We start from the raw sequence: 23,161 nt of genomic DNA, 5'->3' as shown, positions 1-23,161 counted from the left end.
TTCCTCTGAAATTATTATATTATACTTGCTAGAGAAATTGCATTAACCTTTTATTCTTGGTTATTAGCGAGGTCCTCAGAACATCAGTGTGAATGTTGTACTTCAACCTTTTTATTGATATATCATTACTATAAATTTTTTTATTACAAATTATAATTGGGAGCATTTATTGCTTGAAGCCATTTTTTAAAATTTTATGCAGAATGTCAAGTTTATATATAGATTTACATATAAATAATCTGAAAAATCCCCAGTTTTATTAGTGTGAATGTAATTAAAAATGTAAACATCAGAACGCAGATTCCTTGAATGAAATTTTGATTTTTTAAAAACTCTTAAATAAACGCGAGGCACTACTGTAAGTAGTTAATTTCCCTTAACAATCTTGCAAGTCGGTATAGAATCTGTTGCATTTTTGGTTGTTATATAAAGCTCCTAAGACCACCCACTTCCTCCTCCCCTCTCCCGTCTCCGATGAGAACCATAACAAGCCCATTAGCATGGACAGTGTGATGTCATTCACAGGCTGCTCGCTGCTGGATCTGCTAAGAGGCGATATTACTCAGAGGACGAGCACTGTTTTGGCAACATCTGGGAGACAGGAGGGAAGCCAGAGGCACTTGGATAGCCCTGGGTTGTTTTGTTTTTTTTTTTTTTTTCCCTTTGTGTTTGTGTATTGGAATGACATCTGCTATGTAGGCATGTTTTCTCTCGCTGTGTTTCTTGGCCTGGACGAGTGCTGAGTTTAAAAAGACAGTATGTGACACTCCATGGAAGCTGTTTCTTCTGTGAAATCTTTCCACCTGCTCTGAAGACATGCTGTTGTCCCCCAAATTCTCCTTGTCCACCATTCACGTGCGTCTGACCGCCAAGGGATTGCTTCGAAACCTTCGGCTTCCTTCGGGGTTTAGGAAGAGCACTGTGATTTTCCACGCAGGTTTGTCTTGCATCGGCCTCTGTTCGGTTTGGCACGGGGGACATCTTGATGAACTTGCAGATGTTTGCAGAAATGTTCTGAGGAGGTAGCTAAGTGGGGAAAGAAAGCTCTCTCTCTGAGAGAACTAGGCTTAATTTGCAAAAACAAATAAGCCGTTTCTGTTGTTTGAACACTTGAGGATATACGTCCTTTTCTGTTTGCAAGCAGATGTATGTTTGTTTATAGAAAGCAGAATTGTTGCCTTGGCGCGCCCTCGCTTTTCTCTCCGATGCCAGCCAAATCTTTGGACATCAACACCTGGTAAATGATGTTTTCCTTCCAGTGACTTTGGAAATAGGTACATTAAGGAGAATATTTTTCTTTCCCTTAAAGAACGAGATGAAATAAGAGGGCTTCTGTAGTTTTTCATTACGTAATCTCTCACTGAGCTTATGATGTTAGGTTAATATACTAAAAGATTTCCACATTCTAAACATTTCTGAAATGAAAACATCCTGATAGTTGTGGAGAGGTAAAAAGGGGACCACGAATTAAGTTTTCCGAGCTCCGTAGTGAAAATGTTTGCAATTACAAGAGACCACCTCTGATGGCTGTGCCTGTGTCTTTTTTTTTTTTTTTATTTTCTATGCCTAAGACAGAAATACATGCAGAGTGTATTTTAGGCGCATGTGAACCTGTGTGCCCCTTTGAGGGGAGCCAGGCGCCTCCCCTAGCTGCCTCTTGTTCTAGATGATAATTGCAACCGTGGTCAATTAAGTTGGTTTTATGCTCTGCAAACGAGGGTGCTTTTGTGTTTGATTTGGGCTGGTTAGTAAATGGGAGACTTTTTCCCTCGTTTCCTGTGCCTGTCAGCCCGCATGGGTCTTGTTTCTCATCTCTGTCCCTAGAGATTTTTTTCAGTGGACTGTGAGTTTTCCCAGAGGAAACTTCCTTCTCTGTGGGATGATTCTCATTTTTCCCAGAGCCTCTTCCTTGTATTTCATGACTTCCCTCGACCTGTCAGCCAGTCTTTCCCCCTAGGTCTGTGCTGACAGCCATGGGGAAAGGAGGTAAGTTAGGCGGTAAACAGTGGCTTTGTGTCTCACAGACTAAATGTCACTGCCATTTTTTTCAACCTTAGAAAACAACAAGGTGAAAAAAAAATATTAAAAAATAAGGAAGGATGCCCTGTATTTGTAATAATGTGCTTGATCTAAAATAGCACCAAAAGCATTTAATTTTACCTTGGAAAAAAATCCATACTCCAAGTTAAAAGGAAAATCACGTAGTACAGAAGGCTATACAATTCCAAGTGAGCCTGTCTTCCCCAGACCCCTGCCCTGCCCCAGACCCAGCCACTCTCATGGTGCATCGTAGCGTCCTGGTAATTTTCTGATCGTGTGTAAGCCTCTGTAGGTCTTCTATATCCTTTTTTTGTTATACAGAAATGGAAGCATGCTATATATACTCTTCTGCAGCTCGCTTTTTAGAGCGAGTATATCTTAGATTTTCACGTTAACACATATTTATAGATAAATACTCATCCTTTTTAATAGTCCTGTAGCATCCCATTGTCAGGTGAACCATGATTTATTTAACCAGTCTTCTATCAGTGAACATTTTAGGTTGTAGTATTTTTGTGAAGCAGGTAGCTTTCCAAGGCACCTGAAGGAAAAAAGACAAGTCTGCTATTCCAGAGTTTGGCTAATGGGGGTATTTTAGCTGCATTTTCCTTTCTGAATTTATATAAACATAGTTTGAAACATTCATTTGATTGCAGTCATAATTTTCAGAGCTAGACTGCACTTACAGGGGATATAGATTATTTTATTTTACACCAAGAAGTCTGAGGCTCAGAGATGTGAGCTAATGTGTCCAGGGACACACAGTCTGTGGCAGAGAAGGGACTAAAACCTAGAACCTCTGTTGAGAATTTCCGGCTTAGAGATTCTCCCGGCTATGAATTTTGCTATAATTCTGTTCGATCTAGTGAATAGTAATGATGAAAAGAGAGTTTTGCGCATGGAGAGTATTTTAAAATTGTTAAGTGTATAATTCTACTGACCCTCAGTAAGACTCTTCTGTGAGCTTACACATATTACATAACTTTAAGGTCTGAGAAATCTTCTAGCAGAATGGATACTGGAGCCATTGCATTTACTCTCATCCACGGCGCTGTAAGCTGTAGCTCGTGTTTGCTTCTTACGCAAGGAAGTTGTATTGGTTGCCATGGAGGCAGTGATTTTGACCTGGATTCCAGGAGTCGGGGTTGTAGCCTTGGTTCTGCTAGTAACCAAGCGAGTGACCTACATCAGTTAACCAGGCAGGGCTATACAGCAAAGGAATCTGAGGACATGATTTCCACGGTCCCTCTGACCTGGGAAGCTGCAAATGTTCTAGCTATGGATTAAAAAAACCCCAGGATGTATTACTGACACCTGAAAAGTCATCTAAACGAATTCTTTCCCTAGCTCTCAAACTCTGTTAACACTCTTGGTTCATTTATTTCTCTTCGTGGCACCATGTTTCCCCTTAGCACATCATCAGTCCCAGTCATCCTTGAATCATTGTTCTTCTGCATTTTATCCACAGCTAATTGGGTGCAGGAATCTAAGACTGCCCTGTGCAATGTCTCCTTGTTTTTGTCCTCTGCCACTGCTCTAGTTCAGGCTTTTTACCATTAGGCCGAAGCGTTTGGACTTACTCTTTTTACAAGTTTCAACACAATGGTCCAATATTAACAGTTTTTTATCCCCTAACCTCATACGTTGGGCCCCTTAAAGGATTTTATCATTTTGGTCTTTGGTGCTAGTGTTTCCCCTGCTTCAACGCTTGTTTTTCACATGGCAGGGTTCATGCATTCATTTCATAAGTAAATATTTATTAGGTGTGTGCTCTGTGTCAGGCACAATGCTAGCTGCTGAAACTGTGACTTAGCCAGGGCTAAGCCCCATGTGGCCCCTGTCTTCACACAGCCCGCCATTGAACGGAGGGAGACAGACTTAGCACGTCAAGTAAGTCTTGACAGGGAGTGGGCGAGGCACCCAGGCAGCCTCTAGCAGGTGAGACAGCTTCATCCCGGATACATGTGGAATTAGCCGAGAATCAGAAAAGTGATCCAGGCAGAGAAAACAGCCTGTGAAAGCCTGGAGGTGAGGGAGCAGGCAGCTCCTTCAAGGAAAGAGAGGAACTGTAGAATGTCTGGGCCTGGATTGAGGGGAGGCAGGTACCAGCAGTAAGGATGGTGATCGTAGAGACTCAGGACGGCAGGCTTTTTCACTGGGACCTTACTCAGGGCACCATGCATGGGGAGTATTAGTGTATTGTCATTGTGTGGCGCCCACTGACAAAGTGTGCAGTTGGAGCCAAGGTGAATTCTCTCTATAAACAGGGGCAAGGAAAGAAAGAGGATTTGTCAAAGCGCCGAGTGAGGTTGCGGGGTGTCAGGCGTGGATGAAGATCTGCAAAGTCCCGCAGTGATGTCTCTGACTTGCCCACGTGTTCAGCCCCACCTGGCTGAGAATTTTGCCTTAACATAGTAGCTCCTATTCTATAACAAGTTCGTGAAGGGAAGCAAATCTTCTGAGTAGGAATATCTTTTGCTGCGAGTTTTATTAGAATTCAGTTTTTCCATGAAGCTGGAGACAGCGATATTAATTATTCTGAAAAGTGCCATTTTAGAACCTTAAAGAATAAACGTTCTCTTTGATTCAAATGAAGGCAGTTGCACCCAAAGTTCAAACTCTTTGTGCTGAGCTAGTGAGATGAAAAGCACTGACTGCAGCCAAAGGGAGGGATGGGCGCCCCTATACATTGAAGAAGGGCAGGAGGACGATTAGGAACATAACAAAATAGTTTCATTTACTTGAAGCTGAACTGAAGAGAGCTATTTTGACTAGATACGCTGGAAGAGTGCGGCAGAACATGAATAAAATTTGTTCAATTAGAATGCAAGTCTTCCAGTTATGTTCTCAGGTTTGGTATTCATTTTTGAGACTGTCCAGGACAGCTGCTTTTAGCTGCAGTTTGTTAAGACGACTGAGAAGGCGCTTATGTGTCTCACCCAAGAGGCAGCTCTGACGTGGCTCAGGGTCTCGGCAGCGCCAGGACCGCCACCTCTGCTGTTCCCTGGGACCTGTCCTCATGACTGGTCCCCGGTGATCTCACAATGGCAGCTCCAGGCAGGAAAGAAGAGGCACAGGGCAGGGGTGAGGCCAGCCCACTGACGCTTCCATCCCAATGGCTAAGTCTCGGTCACATGGCTGCCTCTGCCCCCAAGGGAGTCTGGGATATTGAATGTTTGACTTCTCCAGTCTCTGTAGTGCACGCAGGTATACGAGGGGTTTTATAGCAGGAATTATAGCTGATCTCAGCTGCTTACACATAGAGGGAGTGCATCATGTAGCAGGCTGAATCTCAACAATAGACCTTGTTGTTTTTTCTCCTTTACAAGATGAAAATTTTTTGGTAATGATTACCTAATCTTGTAAATGTCAGTTCAATGCTTTCAAGTCATTGTGTTGTTTGGACGTAGAGATTAATGTTTGGTTTTGGTCTCTTAAATGAATTTTCAGTTATAAAGTAATGCATCAAGAGTGTCCTCAATTTTAGATATGGCTTTTATGTACTTAAGATGGGTTAACAAAAGATTAATGATTTATTAGTAGTGTAGTTATGGTGGGTATCCTATTCCTGCATTGTTAAGGTTTATGCAAATTTAAACTAGTAATTGATGGCTTGAACACTTTTAAAGATTCTTGGTAGGACGACACAGGTTACTGTGGGTTCACTGTTCATAGATCCAGCTAGAAAGTGTGTGTTAATAATGTGTGTTATAGGCAGGATTCAGGATGATGGGAAATAAAGAGCTGATTGCTCCTCGGGAAAGTGACGTGGCAGACAATTAAGTTTGGAAAGCGCCCAGGGGGAGGTGAGTCTAGGATAGGCTCTCCTTGGAGAATAGAGAGCAGTGTTGGATCATGTCACAATGCCTTCCTCGCGGGTCCCACACCTGCCCCTCTCTCTGCCCTCACATTCTCATGTGTTAATCTCCTCTCAGGGCTATTTCCTCGCTGGGAACTTGTGAGTCACCCCGGATTCCCTTGATCCAACTGGCCACTAATCCTCCTGTCCTGCCTCCTCAACACATTCGTGCTGTGCTGCCTGTTCTTACTGCCACTGACCCACGCGGGGCCCCCTCCTGACCTCACCCTGCAGAGCTCCCTCTCTGTACCACTCTGTGCCTTCACCTCTGCCGGCCTTTTCGGCTTATCTGTCTGCCAAGTGTGCAGCTGTCTGTCTGTGTCCGTAAAATCCTTTCTTGATGACCCCAGGTCTAGGCATTTCGCCACCTGAACTCTCACCACACTGTGCATGTAATTCTGTTATCTACTTATCAGATCTTACTGCCATTGTGGATGACACATTTCTGTCTCTGCTACAGAGAAGTTCCTTAAAAGCAAGGCCCAGTTGGTTAAGGAAGACATCCAGTAGGTCCTTGACGGCCAGGAGTCATTTGGGTGATCATGTCTTAACTGGATGCTCCCTCGTATCAGAATGCAGATTTCTCAACAGAGTGCATTTCAATGCTGTGTCTTCATGGACTGTCCCAGGATAGACACCCATCATGTAATGCCGGGGAACCAGTGACTGAAAGAACTTGCGTAAAAACTAGATGTTTCTACAAAGGCCTTGAGACCTATGGGTTCAGATTAAGGCAGAAAGAAGGGAATCGGTTTTCTCTTTAGGGTGCAGGTGGAAATTTAGAGAGCCCGCACCAGTCCTTTAGCTCATTACCTACGTTGTATTAACCCACAGCATTAGTTTTCAGTGCACTATGCAGTAGAAAGTGCAGATATCCGCCTGCATTCACACAGGTGGGCATGCAAGAGTGGAACAGGAAGAGATTAGTACGAGGGAAAAACAGTTCAGCAGAGACCCTCGGTGTCTTCATGCATCCCTGGATACCACTGACCTCTTACACGCCTCCCTTGGTCCCCAGGACACCAGGGCAGGTCCACCCGCCCACAGCAAAGCCCTCACGGTCAATTTGTGATGAATATTTGGTGAGTGAATGAATAGGTCAACAATGAGTATACAAAATCCTACGCAACGTTGCTGCCTAGTGTCATTTTGTATTTCATAAAAGCCAAAGCATTCTCCTGGCAGGTCTTGTCTCTAACTCGATTTTAATATGGAGAAACCCAGGAGATTTCAGTAAATGGCTTGCCTGGCCTTAGGATGGCTGTGTCCTCAGCAACTAGTATGTGATGACAGTTAGTCCATGTCTCTCAAAAATGACAATAAGCCTTGAGTTGGGATCTATATGCCTGAGTGACTTGAGCCTGAAAAAATCCATTTCTCATTATCTGCTACGTTAAGAAGCTGATAATTAGTAAGTTCATCAGGCTAGTTTTAAATTTTATTAAATTGAGGTTTCTGAGTAGAAAGAATAAAGATAGCAAACAGTGTTATCCCGCTGTTTTCCAAGTAAGCAAATGTCTTTGATTCAGGACTTCTGCTTTCCTGAAGGAGGTTTCAGTTTCATTGAAATGAGTCCTGGAAGGTCAGGTCAGACACGGTAGTGGTAATTTCCTTGTTGAGCAACATGTGAATCTATGTAGAAGTTAACATTTAACTTAAAGGCTTCTGATTAAATTGATTCTTTGAAATCAGAAGATACCCTGTTAATAAGGTATAAAAAATAAACTATGTTTTTAAATACAGCTGCGTTATCAAAGTGGTAGTATGTTAATAAATGGAATGTAAAGGCAAAGTTTGGTTCGCATTGTGTCAATAAGAAGTCCTGTAGGATTTAAGGGAAACTGTTGTGTTTTAGGATTACGAAATACCCTGTTTTTGAGCACTGGGGCTTTGAGCATCGCTGGAGACTTTTGCATCATCTCTGCTCTTCGGTTGAGCCAGGCGAGAGGATGGTGGGAAGGATGCTCAAATTGGGTCATCTGCTACCACGTGGTGCAGTTTTGTCCTTAGGGAGCACAGTATATGGAGTGGAAGATTGAGGTCACAACTGGCTGTTCCAGCTGTAGGTAGAGCGCAGTCTCTTAGCTTATTGGCTCTTTTGTTAACATTTGAAGACAGGTACTCTGAGAAGAATAACGTCAATGTTTTCTTTTCTCCTTAAGTGTAAATCTGTTCTGAGGATTCACATACAGCAAAACCCATGTTATTTAGATTTCTGTCTAGATTCTGCAAGGAACAAGCGCGGATTGACTATGTTTTCTCGATGGCTACGTGTTAAGTAAAGATTTTAAGTGCTCAGAGTTCATTTTAACAACCTTTAAAAAATATTACTTTTCCATTTTAAATAGGTAATATTTACCCCATGGTTAAAAAATAAACATAAAAAATGCATCAGAATACTTTATATCTGTCTGGTTCTTGTTTCCTTCTCTGGAAAATTAAACATTGTTGGTACTTTTATATGTATTATGTAATAATTTTGTTACATATTTATAAGCAAAAAAGAAACCATGGCCTTATATTCCCATTTTTGTACAATGGGGCACACCATCTACATTGTTCTCTAGTGTGCTTTTTTACCCACTTACCACAGAGAGCTTCTTAGTTCTGTGTTACCGCTTTGGTCTTCCACTATAGAAATCCACTGGAATTTATTTAAACAATGCGCCCTGTAGGGACATTCACGTGTTTCTCTGATCTTTTCTTTGTAAACAGATGTCATTTTACTCCCATGTCGTAGTCATAATAGGATGAATTCTGGCTTCCCAGCTATGAATTTAATATTATAGTTTGTGCTAGGGTGTGTTAGAGAAGGCTTCTCACAAAGCCTTTCTGTTTTCAGACATTAACTTAGTAAATGAAATGATGCAGAAAGACGTGACCAGAATGGTTTTAAATGTTTGGATGAGATTCTCGGGTAACATTTAACAGTGCGTCACGGCGTACGGATCTGACCGTTCTGATCCCCTCCTGAGGCAGAGCAGTGTTTGTGTTCCAGGCATAGTGTCTGCGTTCCCGTGGCTAGATGCTCAGGGGCAGATGCTGAGTGGGCTTCCCCCACTCTTGAAATTCCGGTTCTCAGGCTGCACAGAGAGCCCGAGAGAAAAAGAGGCTGGCATACGGACAGCTTGGCTTTCCCTCCCCTGCTTCTCTGGTTAGCCGGGGTCTACACCCCGACACTTAACCGCATCTGCAGTTGAACCAGCAGCCAGGCGAAGCACGAGTGGAAAAACCACTGAGAACCGGGACACTTGCGTGACTGAAACACAGTCGCACTTGGGTGGTTGAAGATTTCCAGGGTGTACCTTAGCAAAAATGACTCAAGTTCATTCTTGAGTCATCTTAGTAGCGTTCTTAATACAGTTTGGGGTCCCCCCAAACTGTCTAAACTTTCAAAGAATATACATGCCCTGACATATTTAACAATTTCAAAATATGGAAATAGGACTTCTCTAAGCAAGACGCCCTTTCGTTACCCAAGGCTAAAGCAACCAAAATATAATAAGGGAAGTGTAAGATGCTGGTCTCCCCTGAGGACATAAGTCACCGGAATCCTCAGCAGCTAGCCAGGGAACAGCTTACACGGTCACACTGACACACCTAAAAAAGTCTAGAGCTTGTCTCAGGAATTTGAAGCCACTGCGGCATACGAAAAGCCTTGAACAATGTTTATTGGATTAAAATCAGTAAAAAATCTTGATGGATTCAGTGGCCTAATAAGGGGTCTGCAAATCCAATCAGTTTTTAAACACTTAAAAAATATATTGACAGATTCACAACATGATGTAAATATGTTATTTTAAAATATACTTCATAGCCACTGAGAAACAAGGAATTGAGCTAGACAATATTACTAGCAAATACTTTCAGTGGGGTTGTAAGTTAAATTTTTAAAAATCTTGGTAATACAGTGAAAAAAAAAATCAGTTCACAGAGGAGCCAAACATAAATACTTAATTATGGCCTGACTTTGGTATAAGAGGTGATTTGAAAGAAAATAGAAAATGTGGTGCTGGAAAGGTAGTACCTGTGTTCTGAACCTGAGTGTGAGAAACAGTGTTTGATATGTTAATTTGCATTCAATTCAATGTATTTTCTTATGAAATAACTTATTGGACCTTACTACTGAATATTAAAGTTCATCTGAAAGACTAAGTAGATACAAATATTATAGAATGTTTTCTCCAAAAATATTAATATACAAGATTTACCACTCAGAATATGTAAATAATTATAACAGCTTTAAAACTATGATATTGTGTTAAATTATAAAATTGTTTAGTATATAAATTCTAGAAAGAAAATCAAATATTGTTAAGGATTCAAGAAATGATTAACTCAGAGCTCTGTATCAATAAATAAATGAATATTTCAATAACTATTGGTAGGACATACAGCAATGATAATCAATCAGAAGAATGAACTTATATCTACATATATTACAGTAAATTCTCGATGGTCAAAAAGTTAAAAATGTTTATTGCTCTTCTGTTTGTATAAAATATTTAAAACACTGTACAAAACAGATGTTTTTATGTAGGTTTATTGAAATGAAGAGTTCTCAGCTAATGGGCTTGAATGTATTGAAGTAACATTTTATCAAGATTATTGCGTACTTGCTTAGTTTTAGTTATGAAATATATGACCTTTTCACCCCATCTCACTTTAAAAAATGCATGGTAACAGTAGAGACTTGGCTTCAGTGGCCTAGGTGCTGACTTTGAATCTGTCCCATGCATACTCCACACCTGGGCAAAGCCCTTCCCATCCTTGAATGTCCCCTTCCCTGTCAAGGGTGACTGGGAGGATAGTTATTATTATATGTATAGGAAAAATATAATTTCTTAAACATTTTAGGAGATGACAAAGTAAAGGAATATTAAGCTCGTATGTTTTTGACATGTTGTGAAATATTTAGATTATTTTTCATTAAACTAGTGACTTGACCAAGTTGTTCTTCCTTCAGGACTTTAATATTATGATTGTTAGTTACTTTCTCCATCTTCTGGGAAATTGGCAATTATGGACAGACAGCTGTTAGCGATTACTAATAAAGAATAATAAGTAAACACTTTCCCCCTCTTTTAAGTAATTTTAAAACACAATAGATAGTTCAGTCATTTTAGAACTGAGGATTATCAAGTATTAATACCAATATGAGTTGACCACGGAAAGCAACTGTAGAAAATGAAAGCCTTTTTTTCTGTTTTTAACTTAAAAAATATATTGAGCATATGTTGCCACTGGTTCTTGGAATACGAATATTGAGGTTTCTTTGTGTATTTTCCTTCAAGAAATAACTGATTTTCCTTCCCCTGAAAAAAATCGGAGAAAGCAATTACTGTTCATAAGATTGTCTTAGGTTGGTTTGTTACCACAGAATGGGATTCCATAGAGAATGCCTGTTAGAACAAGGAGATGTGGGTTGTTTTTTTTTTTAGTTTCTTGTAGCTTTTTATTTTTCAGATTTAGATTTGTTTTGATTTTTTGGCCTGTTTATTTCAAGAAGCTAAGCAGCTTGTTTCCTGTTTTTCCAATTCTGTTTGATATTTAAAGGGACTGACTGAGACATTGGAATGGCTCCAAACGGAACAGTTTCTCATTTAAAATAAAGGAGAGTAATTCCCAGGGCTCCGTGGCAGGGAAAGTGACTAATTAATTTGGCCCCGCATCTCCAGTGGCTTTGAGTTATTAGCATGTGCTTTTAAACAACATTTAAGTCATTATTCTACTTGAAAGGAAAAGAACCAGCCAAGCCTGTGTTTGGTAGAAAATGGAACAGTAAGTCAAGAGTATAGGGCTCTTAACAATGAGCTTAAAGATGAGGGACAAAATGTGAGCAGATTTTCAATGTACATGATGATTTATTAGAGTTAGGGAATGACGTGTCTGCGCTATAAATCTTTGTAATGACCAGGCCGACAGCAGGAAAAGGATGAGAAGTCCATAAAAAATATGGGAGGGGGGAAAGGTATTTAAAGTCCAATAATTTGTGGGTTCTTTTTATGTCAGCATGTGTGACCAGAATATAGAGTTAAAGGAATCGTGACCGCCAGGTTTCTGTACCAATTCACCTAGAAGATTAGAAACTGAAATCAACATTAGTTTGTACCCAATTCCCTCAATTGCTAAATTTGCTTTATGGAGATAATTTTCTGCCCCATAGAAGTCTTTTAAGGTCAGAACTAAAGCCATTGTCTGTGTTTATGAATTTCAAACATCTAGATATCTGATTCCTTCCAGTTCTCATTCATATGCTTTCCTTATGTACACATAACTTAAATGCATTTCTGTGGCTTATCTAGTTGTATTTGCATGCATGTGGTGATTATTATAAAAATCAAAATCATATATTTTACCACCTATTATTAATTCCTTTTGCAGTTGAAAACAGCAGACAAAAGGCTCCCAGAAGTTTATGTATCCAGACGCAGACGTCTCCAGATGTGCTGTCCTCTGAGAAGGCACTTGAGTTGGCCCAGTATAAAACCAAATGTGAAAACCAGAGTGGATTCATCCTGCACCTTAAGCAACTGGTTTCCTGCGGAAATGCCAAGTTTGAAGCACTGACAATTGTGATTCAGTACCTACTGTCGGAGGTAAGGATGTGTATATACCCCCAAGCAATCTTTTTCACTGAGATTTGGGGCGGGGGCGGCGGGCAGGGGAGGGGGTGCTGGGCTCATGGTTAGTTTCGTGAATATCTTCATGTGGGTGATTGGTGACATCAGATGTAATTCGTCCAGTTATGCTTTTGCCAACTCGCTTGATAGCTGAGTGACTCTCTACAAGCTTGAGATGAAAACATTTCTAACAGGTACTTCTTTTTCTTCTCTAGATAGAGTCTCTTAGACCAACGACAGTTAAAAGATGTTTGCCTGTTATACCTCTGTGTGCCTCCAGCCTATATGAGCATTACCATTTTTTCACCTAGTTTTTTGTTTAACTCTGTGTGGCTTTCTCTATCACAGTTAGTTTAATTCTTTGAAAAATGAGGTTAATTATATATTTATAGGTCAAAGAACACTTTCGAGGTAACTCTCAGTATTGGTTTGGGAACTCAAAAGAATTTCTATTCGTTTCTAAAGTAGTTAGTGGTACAACAGATGTAAAACAGATTTCCTCTGCTTGCTTACTCTTCCCTGAAATGCTACAAGGACGTCAAGTCAGGAACTAGTTAAAATCCACTGAGAAAAAACCAAGTTTGGAGGAACATGTGCTTCTGGCACACTCAGGGGAAACACTGTGGTGAGAATATAACTCGAGCTCTTTAAAGATCAGTATGTATGACATCTCAAGAAGAAAACACTTCAATTTGCTTGTTCTGTACTGTCATTCAGTCCAACAAACCTATCTTTATTTCCTACAGAGGCTTCTGTGATGTGGTTGCCTGTGGAGGGCAGGGGAGACAGAGGTGAATGAGACGTGGTTTGTGCCTTTGACAAGCTCCCGAGCTAGTAGACAGTTTAAATCAATATTTGATGAACATTTTACAGCTTTGTCCAAACATATTTTTTTGAGAGGGAGGTGGAGTGGAGATGTCTACCTACTTTTTAAACTATAGTAGTAAACAGTATTTTTGTTTTTCTTTAAGATGTAAGGAAGGAATTCTAGAGTTTACGTAACCAAGTGAGCTAAAATGGAAACCACATAATACCTAGTTTAGGGAAAATTAGTTTGCCTTTTTGTTACCAAGCAAAGGGGGGCTTATTTACATGGCCCCTTGGTGTAAGACCCAACAATCAGTGCTGAGAAAAACAGATCTTTATGTACAGTATTCCAGCCTTGGGGAGGGGGGCGCTGGGAGCACTTCAGCTCAGAACCCTGTTCTCCCATGAGACCCAGCACGTCCCTTGCTCCCCAAAAGGCTGTAAACCAAACCCAGTAGCTCCCCATCCCTTGTCTATGAGCTCTCTCCATCAGGATCTGAGGGTACGATGTCATCAGCCTCCGTATAATAGTCAGAAAAGCATGTGCCATGTTGCACTGGCTCATGGTGAAGTCCAGGAAAGACACAAGTCCTAAGAGAGTGTCCTCTCTGCATGTCCCGAGTTCCAAGAGTCTAGTCTGAGTCTGCCAGGTGGAGTCCTTGGTGGCTTCACAGTCAGCTGGAGCGGGCACTATCAAAGCACAGCGGGCCTGCCTTCTTCCTAGCCCAGGCCACATGGCCGAATCCTGACTACAGAATGCACAGCGGCTTCTCCCGCAGCTGCTACTACCTGCTGCTCCATCGTGATGCTCCTCTAACATGCTTCTTCCCTCGTGCTTCTTCTCATCGCGGACGGGAGCCCTTCCTCCCATCAGACTTCATGGCCAACTGGTGGGGTCCCTCTGCAGTCTTTCAAACTGCGTGGCCTAGCACACCAAATGGCTGCCGCTTTCGTTTAAATGCTAACTGTGGCCTGTGACGCTGTGGGTCTGGTGACCAGTTGTGACCACCTGCAGGAACCCTGCGCAGGCCCCGTGACCTCTCCGCCACCACTCTGTGGTCAAAGTTCCTCCCGTCTCGCTGGAGCCAGGCTGGGGCCATAACTATCTGCGTAACTAAGAAACTAGCTACCAGCCACAGATATACAACGTACCCCAAAAGCTGCGCCAGCCCCTTCCCCCACCCCCAAAACCACAGGCTGCGGGGAATCTAGGGATGGCTGCTCTGTACATTTTTCGTTATAAACCCATTATTTATTTTATTACATCCAGCTTCATGACCACAGGGTTCCTCCTGTTCATCCCTTCTTTTCTTTTCCTACCGATGTCAGCCTTGTTCAGACACCGGATTGCAATGACAGCTCTGTAACCGGTCTGCAGGCTTGCACTGTCCGCGCTAAGCCATCCCAACCACTGCTAATGGGTTCACGTCTCCAAAGAGGGCCGCTCTCTGGACTCAGCCTTGCGTGGTTTTCGTTGTCTGCCACTGATCTGTCCCCTGTGGCAGCCACCAGCCCTGTGGAGCTCTTGACCACCTGAAGTGCAGACAGGCTGAATCGAGATATGCAGTAAATATAAAATACACATGGATTCTGAAGATTTAGAATGAAAAAAAAAAAAGAATGTAAACTATCTCATGAACAATTTTTTCTTGATGCTAAGTTGAAATGAAAATATTTTGGATATGCTGGGTTAAATAAAATATATTATTAAAATTAGGCTTTTAAGTTTTTTAAAAAATATGGCTACTAGGAAGTTAAAATTATATTCATGGCTCACATCATGTTTCTTTTGAATAACTAGTACATCACTGGGGCTATGAGACTAGTTTGTCACCAACTGCCCTTTTAAACTGTACCCTCACTGCATGGTGTCCCAGCTGTACAGTTAGGGAAGGAGAGGAGAAGCGAGAGGGATTTAACGTTTATGGAACATTTACTCAGTACCAGACATTCTTACTCATGAAGTCCTCTCCAAAATCGTAAGTCGGAATTTACAAATAAAACTGAGGGACAGAGCTGTTAAGAAACTTGGCTATCAGATAGCTCGTAAGAGAAGACACGGGACTTGAACCCAGCTTGAGCACACTGTGAACTCACAATCCCCTCTGAACTTTGTGTGCTTTCTTGTGCTTTGTTCAAATACCATTTCTGGATGGCTGCTGTCTTTCCCACTAACACAGACTTGTTCAGATCTTTCTTATAGTAGCATCCCCGCACAAACTGCTTTAATTTGCTTTCTCTTTGGCTGAGCCAGCGGACAGACAGCCAAAGTTACAAATGCAGATGAGCTAGAGCAGGCAGTTCTGCCTTCTGCACCCCTCAGGGAGCGGAGGCCCAGGAGTGGGTGTGAGATGAAGGACAGGAGCCAGCCCCTCCTCCAGCTGCATTCTCAGTCCTCAAACACTTTGTGGGCGTGAACCTTGCACACTCTGTGTGATCCTAGTGTTTAAAGATCCTCGCTTCCCATGTGACCTGGTCCCTACACACAAGCCAGAGACACTTTATCAGGTGCTCAGCTGGAGAAGGAATAGTTCACCTGCTAAGGGCAAAACCTCACAGGGCGGGGCATACTGAGAGATGCCATCAGTCACAGCAGGGCTAATTCCTAATGAGTTTTAGGGGTACTTTTTACAGTATGCGAATTTCATCTTATACCAAATTTAGGTCCTAAAGCCTGTGTACTGCTACTCCACTGAATTTTCAGAAGTTCATCTCCAAACTCCCTCCTTTATGAAGACTTTTCTCATCCTTCCAGGTCTAGGTTCTGTCTACTGTCTGGATTTCAGGTGCACTTAACATTTCCATCACTTTCTACCTTATATTATAGGTAACCAGTTAGCACTTGTTTTTGTTTTTTAAGACGGGAAGCTCACTGAGAGCGGGATCCGGGTTCACTGCTTTATTGGGACCCCCACCCCCCAGCAGCTGTGGCTGGGCCTTAAACATAATAGACACACAGTGAATACCTGAATGAACAAATGGGTGAGAAGAATGGATGGAACCCAGGTGTGAGTTGAACATATAAAGTCTTTATGTAAATGTTCTTTGCCAGCTCTTTATAATCAGTCAGCAAATATTTACTCATTGCCTTACGTGTACAGGGCGCTGTTAATAAAACAGCTGGAAAGAAAAGACATAACCAGGGCAAAAGTTAAGCAATTTCCTCAAAACATTTTCTCTTAACTGTCCATTACAGAAGTGATTGATTGCTTGATACAGATTTTGTAGTTCTAGATTGATCTGTATATACATATATATCTTGTTATTGCTAACTTTGTCTAAATGGTTTTGGAACTTTTAATTATGGATAAGTGTAGTTGATTATATGGAATACTGGAACATTAACTTATCCTTTTGTTGCAAATCTATTTAATAACTACAATTTCCCCACTTTAGTGGCAGACAGAATTCATTACGTGCCAGAAGTTCTAATAAATGTCTCATGAACCTGGAAACTAATACCACACTTCCTGTTTCTCAAAGAACACAGTATGGTTGTAGTTCTGATTCTTGCTTTTTCCTTGCATAGTTGTACAGCATTCTGTACAGACCTCCACAGTGAAGGACAGTGTTGGTAGTAATTTCAGTTTCTTCGTCAGAGGGTCTATGGATGGGACCCTAGGTAAGCCTGCGAAGGATCGAGGTCACCCCCCGCAAACCTCTGATTGCTTATCCAGTGTGCCTCCAATTCTCTTTTGCAAGAGGAATACAGTGATCCCTCACTTACTGCGGGTATGACGTTCTAGACCACCCCCCCCCCACGATAGGTGAAAATCTGCAAAGTAGGAACCTTACATTTATTTTAGTATTTATATATATTTTAAGGCTTTATAAACCCTTCCCACACACTTATAAACCATCCCCAGTCCCTTGTCAACCTTTCCCACTCCCTTATTAACCTTTCCCACACTTTTATAAACACTACTTATTTCTACACTCTTAAAACCTATGTAACTTTAACAACATACGTATACAGACTGCAAAATCCCGCGATATAGTGGAAAATCCACAATAAATAATTAAAAATATTATTTTTAAAGATCCCACGATACAGTGAGGCCACGATAAGTGAACTGCGATACAGAGAGGGACTCCTGTATAACCTAAAGTAGCACCTAGACAAAGGTGGGTTTTGAATGACACTGGCCGTCTACTGTAAGTAAAATAGTCTCAGAACGAAAAATAAAGGTGGACACAGTTGTTTGCGTGGGCAGTGGGGCGGTCAGAGCTGCCCACGTCTTAGCCGTCTGACATGGCTCTTTGCTGCCAACCCCTGCGCTGCTCACTGTCAACAGCCAGCAAATTCAGGCCCGCCGATGGGACGCCAGCCAGAGACTAAGTGCTTGTGTCCCAGGGAGTCCTAATTAAATTATGGTGAATTCATTTTTTTCTCGGAGCACTTCATGTATTTAATGTATGAGTATAAAAGCATTTTTCTACCTAGAGTTCCCACCTCCCTCTTTCTTCATATTGTGTGACATTCTGCGTGGTCCACAACAAAGAGAATTAATAAACTTGTTATCTGGACTCAAAGGAGTTTATTATCAGAAACACTGATATGGGAACAGCTGAATAAAAAGAAATAGGCAGTCAGTATCTAAGTGACCAAACACATTTTATCATCTGCTAGTTAAGGGTAAGTATCTTAAAGGGCAAGCTACCGGGGAGAGTTGGGTGGGACTAGCAGTACGTACCTGTTGTGCACTGTGGTCAGAATAGCACATAGGATCATATTTAAAGCCCTTGGTTTTTCCAGTATCCTATCCTGCTTCCCCTCAGATGAGGTCATCTTCTTTGAAATGTGATGAAAGAATTGGGCTCGGACATTCTAGTTCTACGTGGTTGCCAAGCTTCTTGAAGGCAGGGACCATTCCTTAAATTGCTCTCATATTTTCCCCAGCATCTGGAACGGCGCTTGGTGAATCCGTCATGGGCAATAATTCTCCAACCAACTCAGAATGAGAGATGTCCTGTGTTGGCATTTGGGGAGGGGGATGGCGTGCTGTGATTGACACTCAGCATTCCCTGAAGGTTAATACAGCGGGTCAGGGGAAGCAGACCAGGCATTCTAGAATGTGCGGGCGGGACATGCGTGGCGAGCGTGACTTGGACAGGAGTCAGGAGTCTGAACAGCAGTTGCGTGACTGAGGTTCATGGACTCAGGGTGCTGTTTGTTTTTTTATGCATTCAATGGAAGACTTTTCGTAAGCGAGGGTATTGATCTGTATGAGGGGTATGGGATGGTCTAGCGGCCCTCTGCAAGGTGGGGTGGAGGGATGCTTCCATCGGGCCAGGAATGGGTTGGCGAGGATCAGGACTAGGGTGGAGGTAGCACTGACAGGACAGAGCAATTCAAGACATGTCGGGAAGGAAACGCTGGCTTTGGCACACCCATTTAGACAAAGCCCAGGCAACGATGACCTCACGGTTTTCCTGTTCCTGTTCCCGGGACTGACAGAGATTGGAAGATATCCATGACTTCTGGGCACTGCGGGCAGGAAGGCTGAGCGTTGTAGAGTTGGGAGAAACGTCCACATGGCCCTGAAATTCCTTGTCCCCCAAATCCCTTTAATAAGCAAAAAGATCACCTGGTATGTATCTGTGACAGGATGGAATAGTTTTCACCAAATGACTTTTGGAAATTATATACCAACTTAATTTTTTATGGAAATCTGAAAAGTGATAGGACTTCTTGCCAGCTTTTCTGTTTTATTAGCCATTTAGTTACCACTGGAAAAAGTGAATTGTAAGCCAGGTCACTAAATGTGCTTGTGAGTATCTAGTAAAGCCGTCTTCTGATTTCCTTGTAGCTGGAGTGACAAAACTTGCTGATACTTATCCTGAACTAGGTTACTAAGCAAGCAAAATTAGGGCTTAAATTTTTGAGATTAAGAAAAGTATATAGTATATGTATTTTTCAACTTATTTCTAATTTTACCCAGGTTGATGTTCCTCAAACTTTGATTTCTACATTAGGAAACCCATTACTTGTTCTTTTTTAAAACACAGACTAACTGATCTGTGATTTCAGAACAACTTAGTTGTGTGCTTTAAAAATCAAGCATTTAGAATATCATTAAGATGAAAAATGTCTCAACGTCTCAGTCACTGTTAAATGTGCATATGATAGTGCAAGCGTAGCATTGACTTCCTTAGCTCTTCAGTGAGACACTATGACAAAGTAAAAAGTTATCAAATATATCTAATCTTCAAGTCTAAAATCAGAACTTCACACTTTTTCTTAAAATACCAGTGGACTGTGTTCTAAGGATCTGAATTAAATTTTGTGGAAAACACCATTTGTTTTATGCCATTTCAAATTACAAGTCACGACACACACACTTGCATTGTTATACACCTAGTTCGTGAGCTCATTCCCTAGACAGGTGTTGGAGACCGTGTTTCCCTTTTCTATGAGGAAGCGTGATAATCTAATGACTTCAATTAGAGAGGGGAATAAAAAAGGCTCACCAATCTAAAAATAACTCCATTACCCACGCAGAGAAGGTCAGTTTTCCTTTCCACTGTAGCAGCTGATATTTAAGTAAGTGGCGATCGATCAGGCTAATGCCTGGCTCTCGTTTTTCATAAAAGAAGGGCTGTGGCTTTAAGTGATCGCTGGCTGCTGTGCCAAAGGCGCAGGCTGCAGCATCAGCTTCTGTGCGGGAGAGACGGCCGAGGCAGACACTAACCTGCAGGACGTGAAGTAAGGCTAACCTGGGACCAATTGCGCTCCTCCCGGTAGAGCTGTCAATGTAGACAGACTGACGAGAGGGTGGCGTGGCCACCTGTGCGCTTCTTGGCCAGTGCAGGGGGAGGGGGAAGTTGGAGACAGAAGCTGGAAAATGGGCTGCTCCAGCGGGAAAATGTGCCTCTATTCTCCATGTGCGGCGACAAGGGTAATTAGTATTTGTTTCTAGTGCTTTTCTGGAAGAAGGTCAGGGGCTAAGGCGGAGGCGGTCTGGAATTAGGGGGCAATGCTTTAAATGACAAGTGACTCTTGCCTGGGAGGGCCGGGATCTCTGCAACATTGTGATCAAGGTGCTGCCGGAGCTCCGCTTGGCTGATCCGAGGGGGGCCCTTCCAGAGAGCTCTGACTTCTGCCTTTTCCTTCCTTACACCCCAGGCTAGGGACTCTGCCTGGCAGGAAACGGTATCTAACTGCTGCCTTGCTGTAAGTGTGTGATTGCTGTGAGTTGCTGGTCACTGGGACATTGTTCTTTTTTTCTTTCAAGATTGATAATTGCTTTGTTAGTACTGCAATAGCTGCCTGGTGGTCTTTGATTCATTTCTCTTAGCAGTTACTTAGAATTCTAGCTGATTGAGGATATTATACTCTTTAGAAAATAATGTGTGGCTGAGCCAAATCAATTTAACTTTGTCTTTAAAGGATTATTATTTATTTTGCCATAGCTTCGTAACAAACTTCGTGTCTTCCTTTTAGAAGGAAAGGATTGTAGCACACCTTTCTTTCAGAATTTGCAAATGTAGGACAAAGTGCAACCAAGTGCATATGCTGAGAACATTAAATATTTATCTTAGGCTGATGAGGTCCTTACTGCCCTTGGAGGAGGAGACTGCATTACGTCTTCAGTACAGTATGCATTAGCTGAAAGGTGCTGCAGATCAGCAAGGAAGCGTGCCTCAAAGTAAATATTTTTCGGTGCTTCAGATAAAAGTTTCACGGGGACCCGAGAAACTACTGATTGTTGAAACACGAATTTCCTTAACAACGGAGGGACATCTGTGTTTTTCAACAACACAAACTGTTCGCCTAAATGATTCGTATCTGGGTTGCTCGATTCTGAGTCTCGGTTTTCTGCTGATAACACATGTGCGCCTCCCCGAAAGGGACCCTCTTGAAAACATTAGTAACCTGATGTTTGTTTTCCGCAGCGGGAGGAAGCGCTGAAGCAACACAAAGCCCTATCTCAAGAACTTGTTAACCTCCGGGGAGAGCTGGGTAAGAGCTTTTTTTTTTCCTAAGTTTTCCGGGGCATGGGGCAAATCGGACAGTTGGCTTTGCCTGTCTGCATGGTGGCTAGAGAGACACGCTGTCTCATGCGGGTGTATCTGTGCAAACACTCACTCCCAGCGTTTCCTTTGCATCTTGGCAGCTTGATGTCAAGTTCACAGAATTCCTGGCACTGATCTGACAAAGCCTAGCAGAGCTTCTGATGAGCAAAACATTTCTTCTCCTGAAGAGAGGGACAGGATGATTTTTGTAATTGTGTGGGTTCCTGTGAAAGGATTCCATCGTATTGGTTTTTTCTGAACCACTTTTCATATTGAAGAGGCATGAGAAAATTCCTGCTCTGCTAACTGTCATTGCATCACACTTTTTGGGGGTAGGGTGGGAGACGTGAGTGTCGTTAGAAGGATGCTGCATATCGGGGTGGCCTCTCTGAAGGAGGCGTGTTTCTGGGCTAGTCTTACTATTTGAACGGGGTTGGTGGTGAATCTGGACCCAGTGCCATAAGCAATCGTGGGCCTCTGGCATCTGGAGAAGGTGCCGCCCGGTTCTGTGCCCGGCTGGCCTCTGCTTTAGTTCTTGACTCTCCTGGAAGAGTCCTCAGGCTTCCTGCAGCCGGGACAAGACTGCCTTCCCTGCCTCAGCTGCTGTGTTGGAGTGAACTGACTGCCTTGGGGTCCCTTGTGTGCTGTATATATATATTTTTTTTCTTTAGCCAGGTCTGGAGTTGTTCATTGAAAGCCTAAATTCCTGGAGGTTTGCAGTTTTCTGCATATCCATGTAAACGGTGTGTAGGTATGTGTATAAATAATGCAAAGGCAATAATAGCCAGAGATACAAATTGTGTCCATCTAGCTCTAGGAGAAACTGCTCACTTTTCTTGGGATAACACCAGAGTTTAGGCACTACCAGTATAATGTGCCGAACTCAAACACCCTTTTCCCCAGGGCAAAGAGCAAACAACCTTAAGTGTGAGGTCAAGACTTCTCTCTGCATTTCCTCTCCTTTCACCCCTCAATGCGGGCCAACGCCAAACTCCTGGCGAACCCTCTGGATTCTTAATACCCAGCTAGCCAGGGCACCCTTTTCTCCTAACCATATTTTGGGTGATGGAAATGAGGAACTCTATGGGAAAGTAATTTTAAGGCAGGTGGAACTTCAGGACCCCGACAACTTGAGAGTCCTAGGGACACCATTCAAGAAAAGCGCAGCTGAGAAACGTCTCTCAGAGACTTCAGGCTCTCTGCCCTGTTACTTACCTGGACTTCTGCCCTTTTGATTTACCCAGATGCCCAACTTCATTTGCTTTTCTCTGTGCCTCTAGTAATTTAATGAATACAGAGTTAGGCGATCGGGCAAGAGGCCTTTTGTGTGGGGTTCAGAGTTCACACTAACTCAGAAGGGATGGAGGTGAACCCGCCTGCTGGGTCACGTTTCAGCTCTTCCCCGAGACGAGGCAGGAACGCCAACGGAACACTGCTCTCATTCACTCTGCCTGAATGGGGCAGCCTCTTTTTACCTCTCGGTGGATCGCACAATTAAGCGATTTGCATTGGGACCTGGGTACTCAGCACCTCCAGTTCGTCACAGAGCCCGACAGGAAATAGCTATCACCGTTGGTGCCCACTCTCAGCTTTCCGTCCGTGATAAGGAGGGTGTGCTCTGGTGTCCTTTACCGCTGCTATCACAGTGTCAGGATGCAGTGGTTGGCCCGTCCCAATCACTCGGTCACCCGAGGCTAGCTAGCCTCAGAGAATGTCACTGCTGCTACCGAACCGGGTGGCTTTGCTCAAGTAACAATGTAAAGCGTTTGGGGAAGCGTTTTGATTTTGTGAGGGGACGGAATAGAAGCCTTTGAAT

General features: G+C 42.6%; 1 protein-coding gene across 4 annotated transcripts in view; it reads left to right on the top strand.

The window, feature by feature from the left end:
• MTUS1 (microtubule associated scaffold protein 1) overlaps window positions 1-23,161 on the top strand; it is a 128,911-nt gene that overhangs the window by 85,167 nt on the left and 20,583 nt on the right. For 2 of the 4 annotated variants that reach the window (XM_090258728.1, XM_090258727.1), the window contains 2 exons: window positions 12,284-12,498; window positions 21,226-21,292. In XM_090258728.1, coding sequence (XP_090114854.1) covers window positions 12,284-12,498; window positions 21,226-21,292 — 282 coding nt within the window. Of the gene's footprint in view, window positions 1-543; window positions 938-12,283; window positions 12,499-20,047; window positions 20,229-21,225; window positions 21,293-23,161 lie in introns of those variants that run through there. The other 2 variants (XM_090258729.1, XM_090258730.1) reach the window with 2 other exon arrangements.

Source organism: Furipterus horrens, unplaced genomic scaffold (assembly GCF_987537825.1).
Source record: "Furipterus horrens unplaced genomic scaffold, mFurHor1.1.pri manual_scaffold_12, whole genome shotgun sequence".
Taxonomy (NCBI): Eukaryota; Metazoa; Chordata; class Mammalia; order Chiroptera; family Furipteridae; genus Furipterus; species Furipterus horrens.
The sequence above is the reverse complement of the archived record's forward strand: the minus strand, read 5'-3'. Positions and strand labels throughout refer to the sequence as shown.